At 38.0% G+C, this 19,080-nt stretch overlaps 1 protein-coding gene across 1 annotated transcript in view; it reads right to left on the reverse strand.

The window, feature by feature from the left end:
- Positions 1-19,080, reverse strand: part of LOC110831456 (T-box transcription factor TBX20) — an 85,729-nt gene that overhangs the window by 24,062 nt on the left and 42,587 nt on the right. Inside the window, exons 3-4 of the mRNA XM_022067470.2 lie at positions 9,220-9,493; positions 7,471-7,635 (exon numbers count right to left, since the gene is read on the reverse strand). Of these exons, the coding sequence (XP_021923162.2) occupies positions 7,471-7,635; positions 9,220-9,493 (439 nt within the window). The remainder of the gene's footprint in view (positions 1-7,470; positions 7,636-9,219; positions 9,494-19,080) is intronic.

Raw genomic sequence — 19,080 nt, forward strand, 5'->3', positions numbered from 1 at the left:
TTGTAACTTAAGTTTCTCAACAGTTGGCAATGGAATTATTTCGGACATTTGACAAGTGTAAAGATTTTCGTTCCCAATAAAAGGGCAAATTTTTAAATCCACACGAAAAGTCGGCTCCTGTCTTACATAAAAGATTTTGTGTGTGTAATTTATTTACTCCTTAATCAAATTAACAATGCAGTTGGTCTTGCCTTATGGCAGGACTTTCTGCTTGAGAGAGTCCTGGAATTTCGAGTGTTCTCTAACTAGCGACTTACCGCATGCAGAATGAAATGAGACAGAGTTGTTAATTGAAAGATTACTCATCTGTCACTGTGGCTGTACCTCAAACATCAGGCTACGAGCCAACACCGCCACCGTCCAGCTGCCTACAGAAGATTTCAGGTACGGTACCTCAGAGATGATTCATATCACCACAACGTTCTAGTCACTCAGGCGACAATAGGGCAGTACCCGGTTCGAATATAGGCTGGAGAATCACTAATCTGACCCAATAACTTTCATGTTTTTCCTCAGTGCCTCCAGGCGATGCAGTGATGGTACCGTGAGGCAGATCTATTCATTTGTTTCATTTTCTTTCTACTTCTCTAAAGATAGTGTAGTTGCGTCATATTGTGATTTATTAAATTCAAATTAAATTGTTTGGTTATTCCGTCAAATCACAATTTATTTAAAATAAGATAATTAAAATAATTAAAATATCATTCTGTGTTCCATATCGAAAAATCGATTTACAATTGGAAATCGATTATTCGATATGGAACACAGAATATTTTAATTATTTTAATTATCTTATTTTAAATAAATTGTGATTTGACGGAATAACCAAATAATTTAATTTTACTTCTGTAAACTTAATAATTCTTACACGCATGCCTACTTGGATGACAAATGAAGTATGATTATGATACATCGTCGTTAAATAATCGCTTTACAAGTGACTTTCGTTATACGCGTGGATTGCATTCATGCGAATACTGAAGACGGTGTTAAACTGGAATCGTATAAAATGCAAGTGAATTTTATGATTAATACGCCATTAGAGGTCTTAATTTGCATTCTCCGGAGTAAAATTTATAGTAAGAGACAGTCAAAGTGCTCACGTAGCTAATTGAGACTGCGGATATGATATTGATGCTTCGTGTGATACTGAAATAAAACCACGAACGCGTAAACGAGCAGGGGAAAAAAGCGGAAATAAACGACATCTGTACGATTTCGAACGCTACTCTAGCAAAAAAGTCAGAGCAAAGAGATCACATTCTTCTCTTGACATAAACACATAATGGAAACTTCGTGGGTCTTTGTCAATTTGCCCATATGTTCATATCTCCGAAGGTACTTGACTGATTTTAGTAATGACATGGCAACTTTACGTAGGGTCTGCAATAATATTTGTTGAGAAAAATTGATATTGAACGCTGGCCTTGTAATCCTGGGGTAACGGGTTCGATTCCCGGCGGTGCCCGAATTTATAACTTGTGTTGGGCAAGGCCGTGGTCTAGGCAACACGGAGTTTTCCTCCGTGGCATCCCAACAATTACTCCATTCACACACAGAAGAAGGCAATGGCAAACCACTTCTGGATCATCTGCCAAGAACGTATATGAACAGGTCCCAGTCCGAGAAAAGGATGGAAGGATCCTGTTCATATGGACCTGTCGTCACACAGAACACTAAATAAATAAATAAATGGTCCTGTATTCTGTACAGTGCAAAGGGCTCATTACAAAAATATTAAAACCACTTATTCTAAGACTGCTGCTTGAAATGGTTTTTGATGTCGTGAATATTTATTTAAATACGAGGATAAATAGTTTGACTCGGCGCAATATGACAGGCTGTCTTTAGTATAATTGTCTTTTATCAATAAATATATGTTTGCTCTATATTAATACCAAGAATAAAGAAGCAGGCATACACAAGATAAAAAAGAGAACTCATTTGCAAAAAGCATAGGGAGAATGTTTGTTTAGGGCTGTGTGAGACAGAAGTCACGAAGATGAGATGGATGGAACACAAGACACATGAGAAATGCAAATTTATTTCCATAAAATACGAAGCAACAGTCTTCATGGGAGATCTAATCGTAAACGAGAAGAGAAAATAATAAATAGGTTTCGGGAATGTGGGCTAAATTCTTCTGACTCATAGCATGGTCTAATGCGGCAATGAACTTTCTAATATCGAATATCTTTACTCAATTGCCGTTTATTTTGCTTCTCAAAAAGGACTCTGCTCTGTTTAGTTGGTTACGTACCTGTAAACAAGTTCTACACTTGATTGCGTAAACACGACAAAGAACGACCATGATATTCCTCTATGTTTTGGCTCAGTATAGACTCGTCTAAAGATGCTATTGTTTCAGAGAAACATACTAACTCGATTTTTAACCCTGAAGGTGGAGACATTATGTGAAAACCTCAAATCTCACAACAAAAAGTGTCTGTTTCTATAATTTTATTTTATTATCGAGTAACAATCTACTTGCTGCTTCCATATATATTCTATACGCCCAAGTTCTTTGCATATGTAAATATGCGTGCGTCTTGTATTTTGTTGAGATTGAGCAATGTGTGAGAACACACGGTATGTGTGTGGGCATGGGCGAGGCATGATGAGGTGTGAAGCGACGCTCCGGGTGCAATTAGGCCGAGCTGTTGCCTCACGATAGCTTGTCAACAGTCAAGGCAGTTTTTACATCAGTACACAGGTCTTAGCTCAACGAAACAAAACTTGCAAGTTTCTTTTATTATCCAACAACATCAATAACTATGCTGTGTATAACTATGACTTTGGGGGCTACTGCCCACCCTATAAGAGATTTTCAAATGTTTATAGAACCCTAAGATTCGTTACCATGTTTACAAAAGTCCGCGACAGTCCACAGCTTTCTTGAATGTGATTAGTCTAGTGCACATCATAATACCCTGTTTTCTTACGATCCAAATAAATATTATCCCATCGTCTGCGTCGAGGTCCTCCGAGTTCTCTCTTTCTTTAGATTTTCTGATGAAAATTTTGTATTAAATTATGTGATGAATAATGTGTTGTAAAGGATGTGTGTGGCCTAGATTTGCGAACTATCCCAGAATTGTCTTGTCATTTGTCTGGAGTGAGTGAGGAAAACCGTTAAAACCTCAGTGAGAATAGATTGTGTCCGGGCCGAGATTTGAATAACGGACCTCCCGAAAACTAGGCGGGAGTACTGCTAACCACTCGGCAACTTCGTTTATTACAACAGCATTTTTAGAAGTCTGTTATCGTGATATTTGTTCCTAGGAACTTGCCTAATTTATCTTAAAGTTGTGGTCCTCCGTGCGAGACGAACATGAGTCAGCATAAACCAGTTCACTTCCGTTAATGTTGTAGCAAAAGATTAATTTCAGTAGTATCTTCCCATCTGTATCACGTCTGACCAAGGAGTGCCTACGGCGAACTTTGAAATCTCTGTCTTGCTGTCTGGGTTAACGTTTGTTTCACACGGGCTGCACAACATACTCAGCTTTTTCCTCGCCTAATCCTTTCCAGTCCCTCCCCTTTAGAGCCATCATGCAAATGTTTCACAAGCGCCGGACGAAATCTGCGATACTTTGTCTTTCAAGCGGGCTGTTTCCTAATGACTTCGACACCAACGATCTCTTAGTTTTTCGTCTTCGCCACGTGTCCGACCTGTCATGACGTTTATTTACCTCTACGATAGTAAATGAAGTAGGAATTCTTTCCTGTAATATCGTTCATAGCCGTCACAGTATCCCTGTAGTCTGAGGCGTCGGCCTTGTGCCTCTTGGTCACTGTGACCGTGGGTTCGAATCCCACTCAAGCCACGGATGTTTGTCCGCGTTTTTCTGTGTTGTGCTGTCCTGTGTACAGGTAGAGGCCTTGCGACGGGCCTATCCCTCATCCAAGGGATCCTACCGAATGTCTATATTCAAAGCCAACGAAAGTTGGGACTCGCGGATGCTCAAGACACTGAAGAACGGATAGTCTAAGTAATATCGTTCATTCTCAAAACATTATCTCCATCTCTCGTTTTTGATAGTAATTTTAAATGTTGATAATATGAAAGTAAACTACATATCCCAGTAGCGGTTAGAACGCTGGCCTTGTAATCCTGGGGTCTCGGGTTCGATTCCCGGCGGTGCCCGAATTTATAACTTGTGTTGGGCAAGGCCGTGGTCTAGGCAACACGGAGTTTTCCTCCGTGGCATCCCAACAGTTACTCCATTCACACACAGAAGAAGGCAATGGCAAACCACTTCTGGATCATCTGCCAAGAACGTATATGAACAGGTCCCAGTCCGAGAAAAGGATGGAAGGATCCTGTTCATATGGACCTGTCCTCAGACAGAACACTAAATAAATATAATAATCTTTAGAAAATTACTTTCTCTTTCATTTGCGCCCGCGACCAACTGGGTTTGTGTCGGTAAGTTCTAAAACGCATATAATAATTTTGAAGAAGATGACAGAGAAAGGAGTGACGAATAATAATGTTAAATAAAAACGTAGGCCTAATCGTTGCTCGTTCCTTCAGTAATTCAAAGGTAAGAAAACCGGGGAGCATGTCTGTGGTGCGCCAAAACTCACTTAGCTTACGATCATAACACGAAGTTGCATCTACTCAACTGCACTGCAAAGTGGATAGGATGTTCGTTCCACAAGAGTGGACGGCCTGATGACAGGTTTACGCTCAGGGCGACCGGAAAACAATGGAATTGTACCAAGCCGAGCACCGTGGCTAAACACAATTCGGTTGTCCGCGTAACCTCATTATATTTCAGTTGAACTTCCATTTTTGATGCAGGCCTCAAGGCCTGAAGGGACTATGAATAGTTACGTATTATAGAATTAATTGTAAGTCCTCGTATGCTTCAGTTAAATTTCCAATGTCGGTATAGAATGTACTCGTTGTAATAACCATGTATTTACTGTAGAATTTACTGCTTGTTGGAATCCAGTCCAATCTTCTTTGTTGATCTCTCACAGAATAAAAATTGCTCGAATTTAATTTATTTCTGTTTAACTTTCTTTCCCAGACATGTACATTTCTATACATGATAAAAAATAGGAGTTATAGGATTTGATACTTTCACAGCGAGTATAATCAATAAAATCTTCTCGGGCAATCAACCGCGTTAACTGGTTATCGTAGTAAACCGACGTTTCGGGAACTAACTATGTCCCCATCATCAGGGTTCTGATGTAACTGGATACCTCGGAAGTCGCCTCCGTCATCAGGGCGATGACTACACGGCACAATAACCCAGAAGACAGCAATCCTCGGACTCACAGCTGTGATCATTCTACTATATGAAGATATCCGTCTTCTGGGTTGTTGCGCTGTGTAGTCTGGTCGATGTTAACCAACGTTTCAGAGGTCATACTGCCTCCGTCATCAGGGCGATGCTTCAATTTGAGCAATGTCAATGTCATCGCCCTGATGACGGAGGCAGTATGACCTCTGAAACGTTGGTAAACATCGACCAGACTACACAGCGCAATAACCCAGAAGACAGAAATCTTCATACTCATCGCCCTGATGATGGAGGCAGTATGACCTCTGAAACGTTGGTAAACATCGACCAGACTACACAGCGCAACAACCCAGAAGACAGAAATCTTCATACTCATCGCCCTGATGACGGAGGCAGTATGATCTCTGAAACGTTGGTTAACATCGACCAGACTACACAGCGCAACAACCCAGAAGACGGATATCTTCATACTCACCGCTGTGAGAACCTCAAGTCTTACATTCTACTATATTCCATTATATTTAACGTCTCTGGTTAAAAATCGTCGTTAAATAAACAAATAATGAAAATTTATCTTGTGTATACCGAGAAATAGAAAGTTATGTAATTTTATTTGTCAGCAGTAAAGCATGACACGCAAAATGTGCGATATTGGATAACTGTTTCTACTAGGACGGACATATTTGAGTGCGACTGATGCAACTGTTAATGTCCTGTGGAATCGTGTGGACCCGGCGACTTCTTGTCCAGCAAATCATGCTAGCGTCGACAGGGTGGGCGGACAAATTGTAGCGGTTTATGGAGCAGCGCACAATGGTGGTGCCAGCGACCGGCAGAGTGATCGATAAACAGAATCCAGGGGCTGTCACGACCCTAAACCCGTCGAGTATTGGAACGCGAGCTTTGCTGATGTATTCGGTACAGACATTGCCTGTTCAGCAAAATAATGAGCAGATTGAATGGCTTTAACACTTGCTGGCCTCATCAGGAGGCAGGCCGAAGTTATCTGCAGTTAGCAGTTACCAGTCAAGGGTGTCACTCAATCTTCAGCTTACTCGTGCTCGAATTAAATTCAGAATAGTCTATCTTCCTGCTCTTACCTTGTTGCTCTGTAATTCGATACTCATTTCAGACACGTGTCCTCTATCTACATGGTCATTCCATCTTTTATCACGTTATATTATGTAGAGATATAACACAGACATAGGTCACGTATTGCATTATGTTTGTCAAATATTGTATATCTAATTGCTTTGATGTTCTTTTTTTTTCATCCAATGCATATATTTGTTATTTTTTATGTTATTAGATATGTACTCCTGAACATTACTTTATCAAAGTGTTTGCAAATTGGCGGTAACTGTCCTCTATGTCTTTGCGACGTGTAGTATGGTAGAAATTTACCAAAGTTTTAGAAGCTTTTGCTGCCTCCATGATGAAGAACGCTGCAAGGCAAAACAATCCAGAAGACAGCCATCTTCCTGCTAGCCACCGAAAGAAAATGAAGTCTCACATTGAAACTTAATATACTTCTACTAAATCAATGAATTTTCTAAACCTTCTAAACCACTTACTTTTCCAGAATATTTATATCCACGTTCTAGTAGCAGTGGTTAATTATCTAATATATTCTCATGTGTTATTAATTGTTTTTAATTCAGTAACATAAATTTTCATGTGAGATCGATTCATTATAAATTTGATTTATGAATTTTGTTGAAATAAACTAACTAGATGGCTTACATCACCGAATTAACCAAAGCCCTCCACCAGACCCTGTCCTCGGACAGCAAATTCCAGTCTCCTTCAACTCCTAACTCCCATAGATCCTACCAGACATTATCCTCCCATCTACGTCTAGGTCTCCCCAGCGGTCTCTTCCTCTCAGGCTTCCCAACCAATACCCAGTGCACACGTCTTGTCCCATCAATGCGAGCTACATGCCCAGCCCATCTCATTCTTCTCGACTTAATCACTGTGAAAATACTGGGGGAGGAATTTTTAAGTTCGTCATTATGCAGTTTTCTCCAGACCCCATCGACTTCTCTCCTAGGTCCAAATATCCTCCTCAACACCCTGTTCTCAAACACCTGCAATTTTGTTGAAATAAATGAAATACAAAATTCAGTGTACAGATATAACCGAAAAACTTTTTTAAACCGTTAACAGAGATTTTTTTTCTTCAATTTGGTTCTCGTTGCTGAACACTTACCAACTGGTTCTGGTACGCTGTAACCGCTGTGAAAACAGATTCGGGGAAAATGAAAGTCTTGAATTCTTCCGACTCTAGGTCCGTGATTGGAGCACTTCCAGATGACTCGTGACGCTTCACAAGATGAATCCGAGGTTGATATTTGTGCATCGAGTTGAGAACCAGCTGGAACAAAAAGAAATTAAATTGTTATATTCACGATATATTTTTTTGTAAAAACAATTTTTGCTATCGCATTATATCTTAAGTTCCAGAGGCTACTTAAAAAAGATATAATAATAATAATAATCCGTGGCGTAACAGCCCTCTGAGAGCCAAAGCCGACTAGCTCTCTGCTAGCCTCACGTTCAAATGCCTAAGCAGAGGTGAACGATAACCGTATCACCGGTTCGAAGCATGACACCTCAGACCGCGCGGCTAAAAGAGATATAAAATAGTTGAATCTGATTTAATAAAACCAATAATATCGATATAAGATGGATCGTTGTTCAGTGAAAAATTTACCTTACTTTGGTACAGCAAATTTTAATAGACTCGAGCACTACAACAAACTTGACATTTCAGGAGAGAAACTTAAAATCTCTTTCACAGACTTTGTCATACCATTGCATAGGAAATGATGGTCAAGGAGTAATACAACATATAAAGTTATTAAGACTGATGTACGATATGTGCAATGCAAAGAAGTGCCTTTACCACTAATTGTGACAGAACATAGAAAAATTTAGAAATAACTGTAGCAAAAATAGCCTAAGTAAATTATAGAAACCGGGTAACCTTAAATGCGAAATACATTAAGAAAAACACTGAAGTGATTCACATTATAAATGTTAATACAGAATAAATTGAATTCAAATGTAGTTTTTTAATTTTAATTTTTAATTTAACTTTTAATTTTAAAGGAAACAATTTTTGAGTGATTTGTTGGTTCGATCAGAATCCCTGATTATATTAGTGTAATATGCCATCAGCAATTATACGGCTTACTTGTCATGTCTCATTGAATTTTTAATCTTTTTTCAGCCTAGGAAACTGTTTTTTTGTGTCAGTCTTCAAAACAAAATACCTGTGAGTGGTAGTCCTTCATGACAAGTGTGCCAACTCACGTTTAGAGCACATGCATCCTGAGTTGATGACTTTTCTCAGTCGGAAATATCTGGGTTTATAAGCATAACAGAGACTAGTGGAACTTGCACGATTTCAGCACACAAGGGACTAGCCTACCTGCCTCCACAAAATAAATTTCGGTCAATATTTTTGTTTTAAAAAGTGTAACATTTTTTATGAAATCAACATTCTCATAAAATTAAGTACGCAAATATACAAAATTATGATTATTAAAAATTAATTATAATGAATACAGAACTTGACCGGTAAAATTTAAAAGAAAATAACAGTTAGAGATGTAGATTACGAATATCTAAATTTTATCTCAGTAGCCTCCAGTGGCAGTGTGTGTTAAATAGGTATTTATCTCTGTGTTTAAACAAATACAAGAAATTCTTTGATAGGTTAAATAAGTATGAATCTGTCGAGGACCACAAGGAAATTAGTTTCATCCATTTGGAAATGTATTTTACGAGATAACATTTGTAACCTCAAAAACTATTAAGAAAGCACATTTTCATTTCAGTGTTGCAGAGCAATACGGTTGGTATATTTTCAACCACGGATCAAGGGACCTTTTAATTTATGGTCCTAAGTGTAAATTAATTTTAAAATAGGTTTATAAATACCCATGAAACTCACATGCCCGTGCTTGTCCATCTCGTTGTTGGTAAGTTTGACTTTCTCGAAGGAGACGACTTGCTTCCTGAGCTGCTCTCCAGTAAAGGGCGAATCCGGGTGCATGTAAAGGCGACAGGGAGCGGGGGGATCCGCCTTACCGGCCACGAGCCATGAAGACCGGTGATATGCGTATCGATACCTTTTGTTGTCCACCGGAACAATGTCCATCAACACAGCGTATCTCTGGTCGGGCCGAATCCCAGTGAAGGAGACGCGACAAGTGGGGAACATCCGCCTGCGGAACAATAACACACTGGATTAACGTTGGGACATCCACCTGCAGAACAAGAACACACTAGATTAACGTTGGAACATCCACCTGCACACCAAGAACACACTGGATTAACGTTGGAACATCCACCTGAAGAACAATAACACACTGGATTAACGTTGGAACATCCACCTGAAGAACAATAACACACTGGATTAACGTTGGAACATCCACCTGCACACCAAGAACACACTGGATTAACGTTGGAACATCCACCTGAAGAACAATAACACACTGGATTAACGTTGGAACATCCACCTGAAGAACAATAACACACTGGATTAACGTTGGAACATCCACCTGCAGAACAAGAACACACTGGATTAACGTTGGAACACCTACCCGCAGAACAAGAACACACTGGATTAACGTTGGCATATACGCCTGCAGAACAATAATACTCAGCATTAGAACTGTATAATTCTGCAGATTAAAAACACACTTATTACATACACCTTCAGAATATTACCAATGGGAGATTTGTCTGTATAAAAAGAGCACTATTAATATTGGAGCATCTGCCACTACAGAAAGAACACGCAGCATCACATTCAGAACAAGAACGGGGCTAATATACGAACATCCGCCTGCAGAACAACATAGCTCAGCTTTAACATTGAAACACCAGCTGTAAAACAAAAATGCATTTAATACTGGAACATCTGCATGCAAAACAAGAACACACGACACTAATAATTGAAAATTACCCTCAGAACATGAACGTAGTTAATACCACAACGTTTACCTTCAGAACAACGCCACTTGTGGAACAAGTTTATTCTGTACATCGGTATAAATATTTTCTCCCAAGAAAAATTAATTTTAAATACAGATATTTTACTAGCGTTGTTGGGACCGCACAAATTTCGTATGTGCTAATCAGGCTCCTTTGTTTATTTTAATCTTCGTTGTACAACGTGTAATTGTGTGTACATAAATTCATTTCCCATAAAGAGACGTACTGATATGGTAATATTTCCAGCACACAGACTAAACAAATCCATTATTAAAATATTAATACCTTCTTGCTGTTTAGTTATTGATTATAAAGTATCGTCTTTTGTTAGCTGTAGAGATTCTACAATGTAAACAATATTAAATTATGTTATTTCAAAAGTTGTCTATATAAGAGAAATTTGAGAGCACTGGTACATAAATTAGGTATATTTTGCCTTGTATTTTGTTCAGTGTGGCTTATTAAAACAAATTATGTTTCAAATAAAATACAGATTTTTAGATTACAAATTTAATACGAAGAGCAGCTTTTAAATTCAAGAATTCCATATGAAATAAGTTTTATAATCGAGCGATATGGATTAAAATTAAATTCTTCGTATAACTCTATTTTACATTTTGATATTGAATGTAATTTTAATAATTTAAATGATATGAGGAATAGAATGTTATGGCATACACAGACAAACATTTTATACTGAAATGTATTTACTTTTATGCACTTCCTAAACCGAAGATATACAATTTCACATAAAAACAATGCATAAGCTTTTAGTCACAAATATGAAAAAAAAAAGTTATGATTCTGGTGCAGAACGGGCAAAGAGGAGCATTGAATACAACTGTGGGCATTCTTTTGAGTGGGTATAATTATGAAGAGCATGAAGGGCATTTTTGTATCTTGTATTTCAGATTTCTGAATCTAGAAACAGTTATCTCCTAACTTTCCAAGACTGTAACCTATGACGTGTATAACGTGTATAACGCACTGTATCGTGTACGTTTTGTTTTGTATTCATTCAACGCTTGTAACTACAACATTATATTGCAACATGCTTAATTGCTTAATCTATAGCACATGACGTCGTGCGACTGATACGCGTGACCAGAGCTCCAGTACTTTTTCGATTTCTGATTATACCTGTGGTAAATATTGATAAACATGCAGTGCACCTCCAAATGATCATAAATGGAGACATTAGATTTTTTATCAAACGACTTGCAATGTGAATAAATATGCTCCACCCTCCAGTTGATGAGACAGTTTAATTTTAAAATATATCCTTTGGCCTTTATTGAAATCTGAGGTTTGTGTGCATACTAACTGCAGACTGAATCGAGAAATACACGCCAGAATTTAGTTCAGACATCTATCTTCTCCTGTATCTGATACTAATAACTGCATAAGGCTCTTCGTAACCAAGTGGTAATTATTCAGCTGTCTGTCATTGATTAAAAATCACTACGTTGAACCCAGAAGATCAATATCGACATTTTTACCGCTGTAGGAACACCAAATCTCACATCATCCCCGTCATCTGTTAACATATTATTGTAACAGAAATTAAGTAATTGTGTTTAACATATATATTTATTATTCAAGTCATATACACAAACTTTTAAATTTTAAATTTTAACATCAATAATTTAAAAGTTTGTGTATATGACTTGAATAATAAATATATATGTGAATTTAAACACAAACATGACGCATCAAAACTATAAACTATAAATTGTGTTTAAGTTAAACGTATAGTTATGTTAAATTGATGATTTTAAATTTTGTGGTGCTGTGGTTAAGCACCGATATCGTGATCACCTAATGTTTCACACCCTTTTTCCTTAAATTCCATCACAGTAAGCCTAGGTCTTTCGGTCATTTCCCTCCATGGGTCGAGTTAAAGAACAAGAATATTTGAAGTTTAATTAAAATAATCTTAAAACTTTGCATACCGTGTAGTGTATTAGATATAAATAGGCAAACAAACAACTATTAACACTATAAAAAAGACACAATTGCCATACGCGTTTCAACCTCAAGAGGTCATCATCAGTGGCATCAGGGAAATCAATTCATTTAATTAAATGTCTCAAACTTGATTTAGAAAATAAATAATGAATAGGATATTTGACGAAAGTATTTTAAGCGACACTACACCAGATGTTGTTATTCATAGGAATAGACTCTACGCTTAGATATTTGTCCGGTGGTCCGGTGGCCGTAGCTGGTTGGCGGCGAGCTGCAGTTGCGTCGTCCTTACCTGTGAACTCCAGAACTGTTCTGGAGTTCACAGGTACGGACTTTTTAGTAAGGTTTAATATTTAATAAATGGGGCCAAATTCTACTTTGAACAATGTTGTCAGTATGTAGAATATGATATGATACATTCTGTAAATTCGTCTATATGTATGACCTCAAAAATATGTAAGTACTGATTTATATATTTTTTGGTAGCTGAAACCCTAACCTATATGACAGATATCCTGGTAATTGTGAGTTTGTAACATATATATATATATATATATATATATAAACATGACTTAATGATTACGTGTAACATGAATAATCTACTTACGAACTGCAAAATTGAACCATAACTGTAAATCTTGCAGAATGACGCTGTGTTGCACACAGTAATTGAGGGATACGACAAACGTCAGACCTCTGCCTCTTTGTCAGCAATAAACTAAGCGGGATATTTCACTTTGATTAAACAGAAACAGAACTGATGTTCAGAGAACGTATACAATGTCTAGGAACGTGTAGGAAATATACAGATATGTATCTTCCATCGTGTTTGAGTCATCGAACAATCGTATGTTAGGAATTTTACGTGTTTCACTCATCTGGGACAAATTTTGATCGAGAAGATGGCTATCTTCCGGGTTGTAGCGCCGTATATTCTGTTTCAGAGGTTCTTAGTGCCTCCATCATCAGGACGATCTTCGTAATCACCGCAGTGAAAAAAAACTTATATCCTACTTAATTTTTGCTCAGTTTTACCTTCCAACAGCTACCAATATAAGAATATTTACGTAGAAACCTTGTATATAAATATCATATAATAGTATAAGGGCGATGCTTATTGAAGCCTACAAATTATTTGTTTGTGAGATCTGACGTTCTCAGGGGAGCTGAAGATTACTTTTATTGTAGTGTTGTGAGTCCTAACGCCATGTGGTCTTGTAGATGGTTACAAAACATTCGGAGGAAGGTGTCGCCTTATCCTGAAGCGTTATTAACCACATTCATGACTACGTGATGTCGTAATCAGGAAGACTGCGATAAACATTTATGTTTTTGTTTTATGTACCACTTCATAACAATATTTGTTAAAATTTTTATGCTGATAATACAACTAGAAAGTATACGATTTAATTGGAATTTTATTCAGATAATTCAGGAGTGTGTATGATTACCTTCTGTACCTCGGTGGCATCAGCCTGCCTTTTATTTTATGAAAATATATTTAGATATATTTAAAAATTAACGTGCAAATTTGAAAAACATAAGGGATATTTTATTAGCCCACAGATAAGTGGCAAACGATGATAGCTATAATTTCATTTTATTGTCTGAACTAACCTAAGTATTAACCTAGGCGTACACTGCATTTGAAAACCCTTATTTATGTGGTACTTTCACTTAAGTTTTTCGGTCTGCCGCAATATTGCTATTATTGTTCGTAGTGAGTTATAAGGCATAAAGATACGGTAGCTTCGAATTACTTGTTGCACTTAACAAAATGTTGTCAATTGTTTTGTATTTATTTAGAACCGAAAACAGACTTTCGTCAAAAACAAACAAGAAGTCTACTGAAAGGCATTATTATTATTTATTTAGTGTTCTGTCTGGCGACAGGTCCATATGGACAGGATCCTTCCATCCTTCTCTCGGACTGGGACCTGTTCATATACGTTCTTGGCAGATGATCCAGAAGTGGTTTGCCATTGCCTTCTTCTGTGTGTGAATGAAGTAATTGTTGGGATGCCACGGAGAAACCGGGGAAGAAGCCCCCGGAGGAAAACTCCGTGTTGCCTAGACCACGGCCTTGCCCAACACAAGTTATAAATTCGGGCACCGCCGGGAATCGAACCCGAGACCCTAGGATTACAAGGCTAGCGTTCTAACCTCTAGACCACCGTGGCTATTTCTGAATAATTTATTTATTTATTTTATTTAGTGTTCTGTCTGACGACAGGTCCATATGAACAGGATCCTTCCATCCTTTTCTCGGACTGGGACCTGATCATATACGTTCTTGGCAGATGTTCCAGAAGTGGTTTGCCATTGCCTTCTTCTGTGTGTGAATGGAGTAATTGTTGGGATGCCACGGAGAAACCGGGGAAGCCCCCGGAGGAAAACTCCGTGTTGCCTAGACCACGGCCTTGCCCAACACTGTAAAATTTGTACTCGTTAACACCAAAGACATTGTTGTGTAAGCGGAAGGTTTGTCACAGAAGAAGACCGAACAAAATGGCTTATGTGATCGCATCTGATTTGCATTCGTCTGAATCTTGGACGACACCGACTATGCTGAGTTTTCTTTTTGGTTTCCTCAGTCACTCTAAGATCAATGCCTTCTTAGTACCCCATTCATTGCCGGTATCCGAACCTAACCTAACCTAGTATAGGTCTTTCGTTCTACGCTTAATGATAGTTGCATTTGATACAGAACAGTTAAATAACGCATAAGTTATCCGTCCTGTTGTAAGGGATTATTTCTCTAAGCGATTGATCAGCGGAATTTTTGAATCGTTTATGTTTGAGTCTTATCCGTTAAGAATTACAAAGCTGGTTGATCCGCCTTTGTGTACAATTATTTGAATCAGCCTGTCCTGAATAGTTGACTGATTTGAACTACAGGCAGATTTGTGTCTGCGTTGTCATACCGCTATGGGTCTGCATTCGAATACGCGTAGGTCAATTGAAAATATTTAGGATCATGTCGTGAGTCTGCATATTTCACATCGTTCTCCATAATCGCCTCGGCACGACACGGGCAGTGGTTGTCATGTGCGACTGGATGTCACGTCAGTGGCAGGTCAAACACATGTCGCCGCCTACACATTTGAACTGGATATCCAGGCGGTCACCGGTCACTCGAAAACTACTATTCAGATTTCGAATCTTCCTTGGAAGATAGATGTTTGTCAGTTTACGTGTACACGTCTTGTGATGGTACGAACACCCCATTTTACTGTCCTAACGCCTGTCTGAATGAAGACGATACGAGACTTTGGTGGTAGTATCCTCTCCGTCCAAGTCAGTTCTAGGATAGTATCCTATATTAGGATTATACCACGAACATTCTTTATACCTTTTTCATTCAGAACAATCACAGAGCTCCATTCTGTATTGCCAATACAGATAGAAATATGTCGTTGAATAATCTAAGTGTAATGCATCAATCAAAGCGTATCCTTATTTAACCTTGGGTTTCGCAAGTGAAAATATAATCGAACAAATAAGTTTAAATAAAACTCAGATTTATTAAAAGGGAGGCCAAACGGAAATATTTGGGTAGGTTTGGGGCAGGTTGGAGTAATTTACATCTATTCGGTTCAGATACTGTATACGAAGGATAATTAGGCAAAATTTTGGTCACCGAAATTTAAAGTTGTTTTCTGCAGAAAAATTAGGAAAAGGAAACTCTAAAATGAGTTTCAATCTGTGACTGAAGCCGTTGTATATAAGAGCTTTCTGCGTACCTGTGTTCGCCCTGGTAGCAGACTTTAAAATAATAAATTACCTGCCGAACTGAAACTGGTCCCTGTTAATGGTACGCACGTGTAATGTGGCGTCGTCCATCGGGAATTCTACGCAGATGTCTCATCATCACATCCAACCGCTGGTGCTAATTGCACACTATTTGCGCCGTATAGTTCACTACTCTACCACCACACCTGCTGCCTTTGCCTGTCTAATTTGCTGATATTTCAGTGGCTTTAAACGCATTCTTAGCCTCAATGCACAACAAGAGTCACAAATCGCTCACATTCTCTTTCTCCGAACTGCAAAATTAACACGGCTACTCGAAATTCGAGAGTTACATTTTAAGTTACACGTGATATTTAAGGACATACAGATATGTCCTCCCCATTGTGTGTTCATTTTATGAGCTCAAAAATGCATAAAAACAAAGGGAACTATATAACAAATATAAAGTTGGTGTCTTCGAACACAAAAGTGGGCACTATTATATAGGCCTATTCAAATTAATAGGTGGGCCATGTTATTAATTACAACAGAATAGCAAAGCTAAGATCAAAGAGAGAAACTTTTGTAATGCAAATCATTTCTGGATTCGGGGATCGTTTTCGTGACCACAGCCAGCGGAAGGGTTTCGCTTCATCACGTGACAAGCTGATAGCAGATGACGCTCTCTCCCTCTCTCTCTCTCTCTCTCTCTCTCTGGCTTATTAGAGCAGTAACTTCGTGAAGGAGTTGCTATATTGCATCGCGTCCTACACTGTTTTAATGAGGTTCCGACAGCCGTAGTTATGACGTGGTGTGCAAGTCTGTCACAATTCCTGTCATATTACAAGCAAGCACCAGCCACTCATTTATTAAGAACATCCAAGCCCTCCCTCCTACTGCCACGTGTAATATATAGCCTGGCTTATGTTGGGCTCCTCAAAGCGAGCTTTTGTTACCCAACGTATCCCAGACTGTGTTTACTGAGTGACTAAAATGAAACCCGTAAGTTAATGACAAACGATTACCATTGAAGTCAATTGTGTGCCAGCTGAATCCGGTCTACACTTGAAAATCTCAGAATTAGACTCTTAATTTTTTTTTCCGCTAAAATTCTGTGCTTATTTCTTAGGTGTCAGTGCTGTACTTGGTATTTGTCTTAGCCCAACTCATGTTCCGTCATTTAATAACCCTAAGAATTTGGTGTAGAATACACAATTTGAAGATATTTATTCTATAGATTTTTAATTCTCATGTGACTTCCTCAGAATTCTTGAGCCGAAAGTGATCCAAATAATATTTAAAAATTAAATACATGCTAAGAGGAAAACGTAACCCGTCACCATAAAAAATATGGACTAGTTAATGATGGTTTTTTTTGCAAATGGGCTACTCGATGTTTATTTTGAGAATCATGTGAAACCCCATAAATAAACCCTGCGTACAAAATGCAGATTGCTTTGTCTTCATGTAACAAACAGAATGCGAAATTTCAAGCTTCGCTAGTTGATATATGACATAAAAAACCCATTATTTACATTCGTTGTTTGCCTTTTAACATTCCCACAACCATTACTGCATTAACGAATTTCATATTTCGCTCTTTTATCAATATTACGTAGATGTTGGTCTTCTGGGTAGTAACATTTAGATATATATCAACATTTCGCAGGAACATTGTCTCCATCTACAGCAGAACGGCTAATTTAGCCCTGAAGATGGAGGCAATATGTTCCTCCGAAACGTTGATATCTATCTAGAGTCAACGTGGTATTAATACAGACGTCTTCATGGAAAATTAAAACCGTAGATCCCATGTACGATAACAACTTTTATCATCGGTTTATGTGCCTGGTTCAAGGAGTTGAGTAGCCGCACTTCAGAGGTTTCCACAGCAGCAGGAACGGATCTACTGGGAATCTACTAATTTCTTTAGTAGCTACCGCGGGTGGAAGTAGCGTCTGCTAGAGCAGAGGCGTCACGAGGGCGTCGCTGACATGTTCCCGACGACGCCTCGTTCACTGCCACATTATAAATTCCCAAGTGGAAGGAAGACGGTCTACATACATGTTACAGAACAAGCTTGTTGCTGTCACTTTCGGCCTCAAGAGGAAAATAGCAGCAATTTTAGTTCTTTACTGTCCGTGGGAAATGGATTGTGTTTCGAGTGTTCTGTGACAGACATTGAGGCATATACCGCCAACAAACACTCTAAAACATGAATTTTTCTCCTTGTAAAATATACGTAACTGGATTTACATTTGTATTGTATTGTCTTTCTTTGATGTTTTACATTATTTTTTGGGCAATATTAACCAGACAGTAGACTCTAATAAGTAACCGAAAACCTTGATGAAATATCTAAACCGAAGATGAAGACAATATGTACCTCCGCCACATTCGTAATTACCCGCAGGACTCTTGTCGTCACAACGAAGATCATATTTGACTACGTGGTTAAATTACATTTTTGCTCCGTATTCGATAAGTCCTTGGTTTGAATCTCGGCTGTGGAAAAATTATTCTGGCGTAGATTTTTTCAGTCTATCTAGAAAGAATTCTGTGATATAAATGGACTATAATATATTCTTTAATAACATTTCCAATTTGGTAATTTACAGTCATCTTATCATTGATAGCAACCCATTAAACTGGCAAAGTTGCATCAGACATACTAATAAACTAACACACAAACGAATAAACGGACACGAATTATTCGGTTCACACGTTTTTTGGTGCTTTAAATATAATGTAACGTTAAGAAATTAACTCAGATATTAAAGTAAAGTAAGTCTTTTTGTTGAAACCCACGATTATCATAATTTATTTTATATTTTGTACGAAAAGCAATATGAATCCTTCTGCGTTCCCCCTCGATTCCGTCTTTTCTGCTTCGTAGTTACCAGAAAGTTATGCGCAATGCATAAAGCGATTTGGGCAACTATATATATGTTTTAATGTGTAATCATATACCCTGACATTTACAAATCTTGTACTGTTGTAAACGGGATAAAAGATTTTAATGTTAGATATTTCCCAGTTTATTTCCTACATTTAACTTACTTATAATTCCAGTTATAAAGTCGAAGTGTCCTGTTATTATGTACAGATATTATAA

Source organism: Zootermopsis nevadensis, unplaced genomic scaffold, assembly GCF_977971745.1.
Source record: "Zootermopsis nevadensis isolate Lab colony 2312 unplaced genomic scaffold, Znev_1.0 Znev_ptg000017l, whole genome shotgun sequence".
Taxonomy (NCBI): Eukaryota; Metazoa; Arthropoda; class Insecta; order Blattodea; family Termopsidae; genus Zootermopsis; species Zootermopsis nevadensis.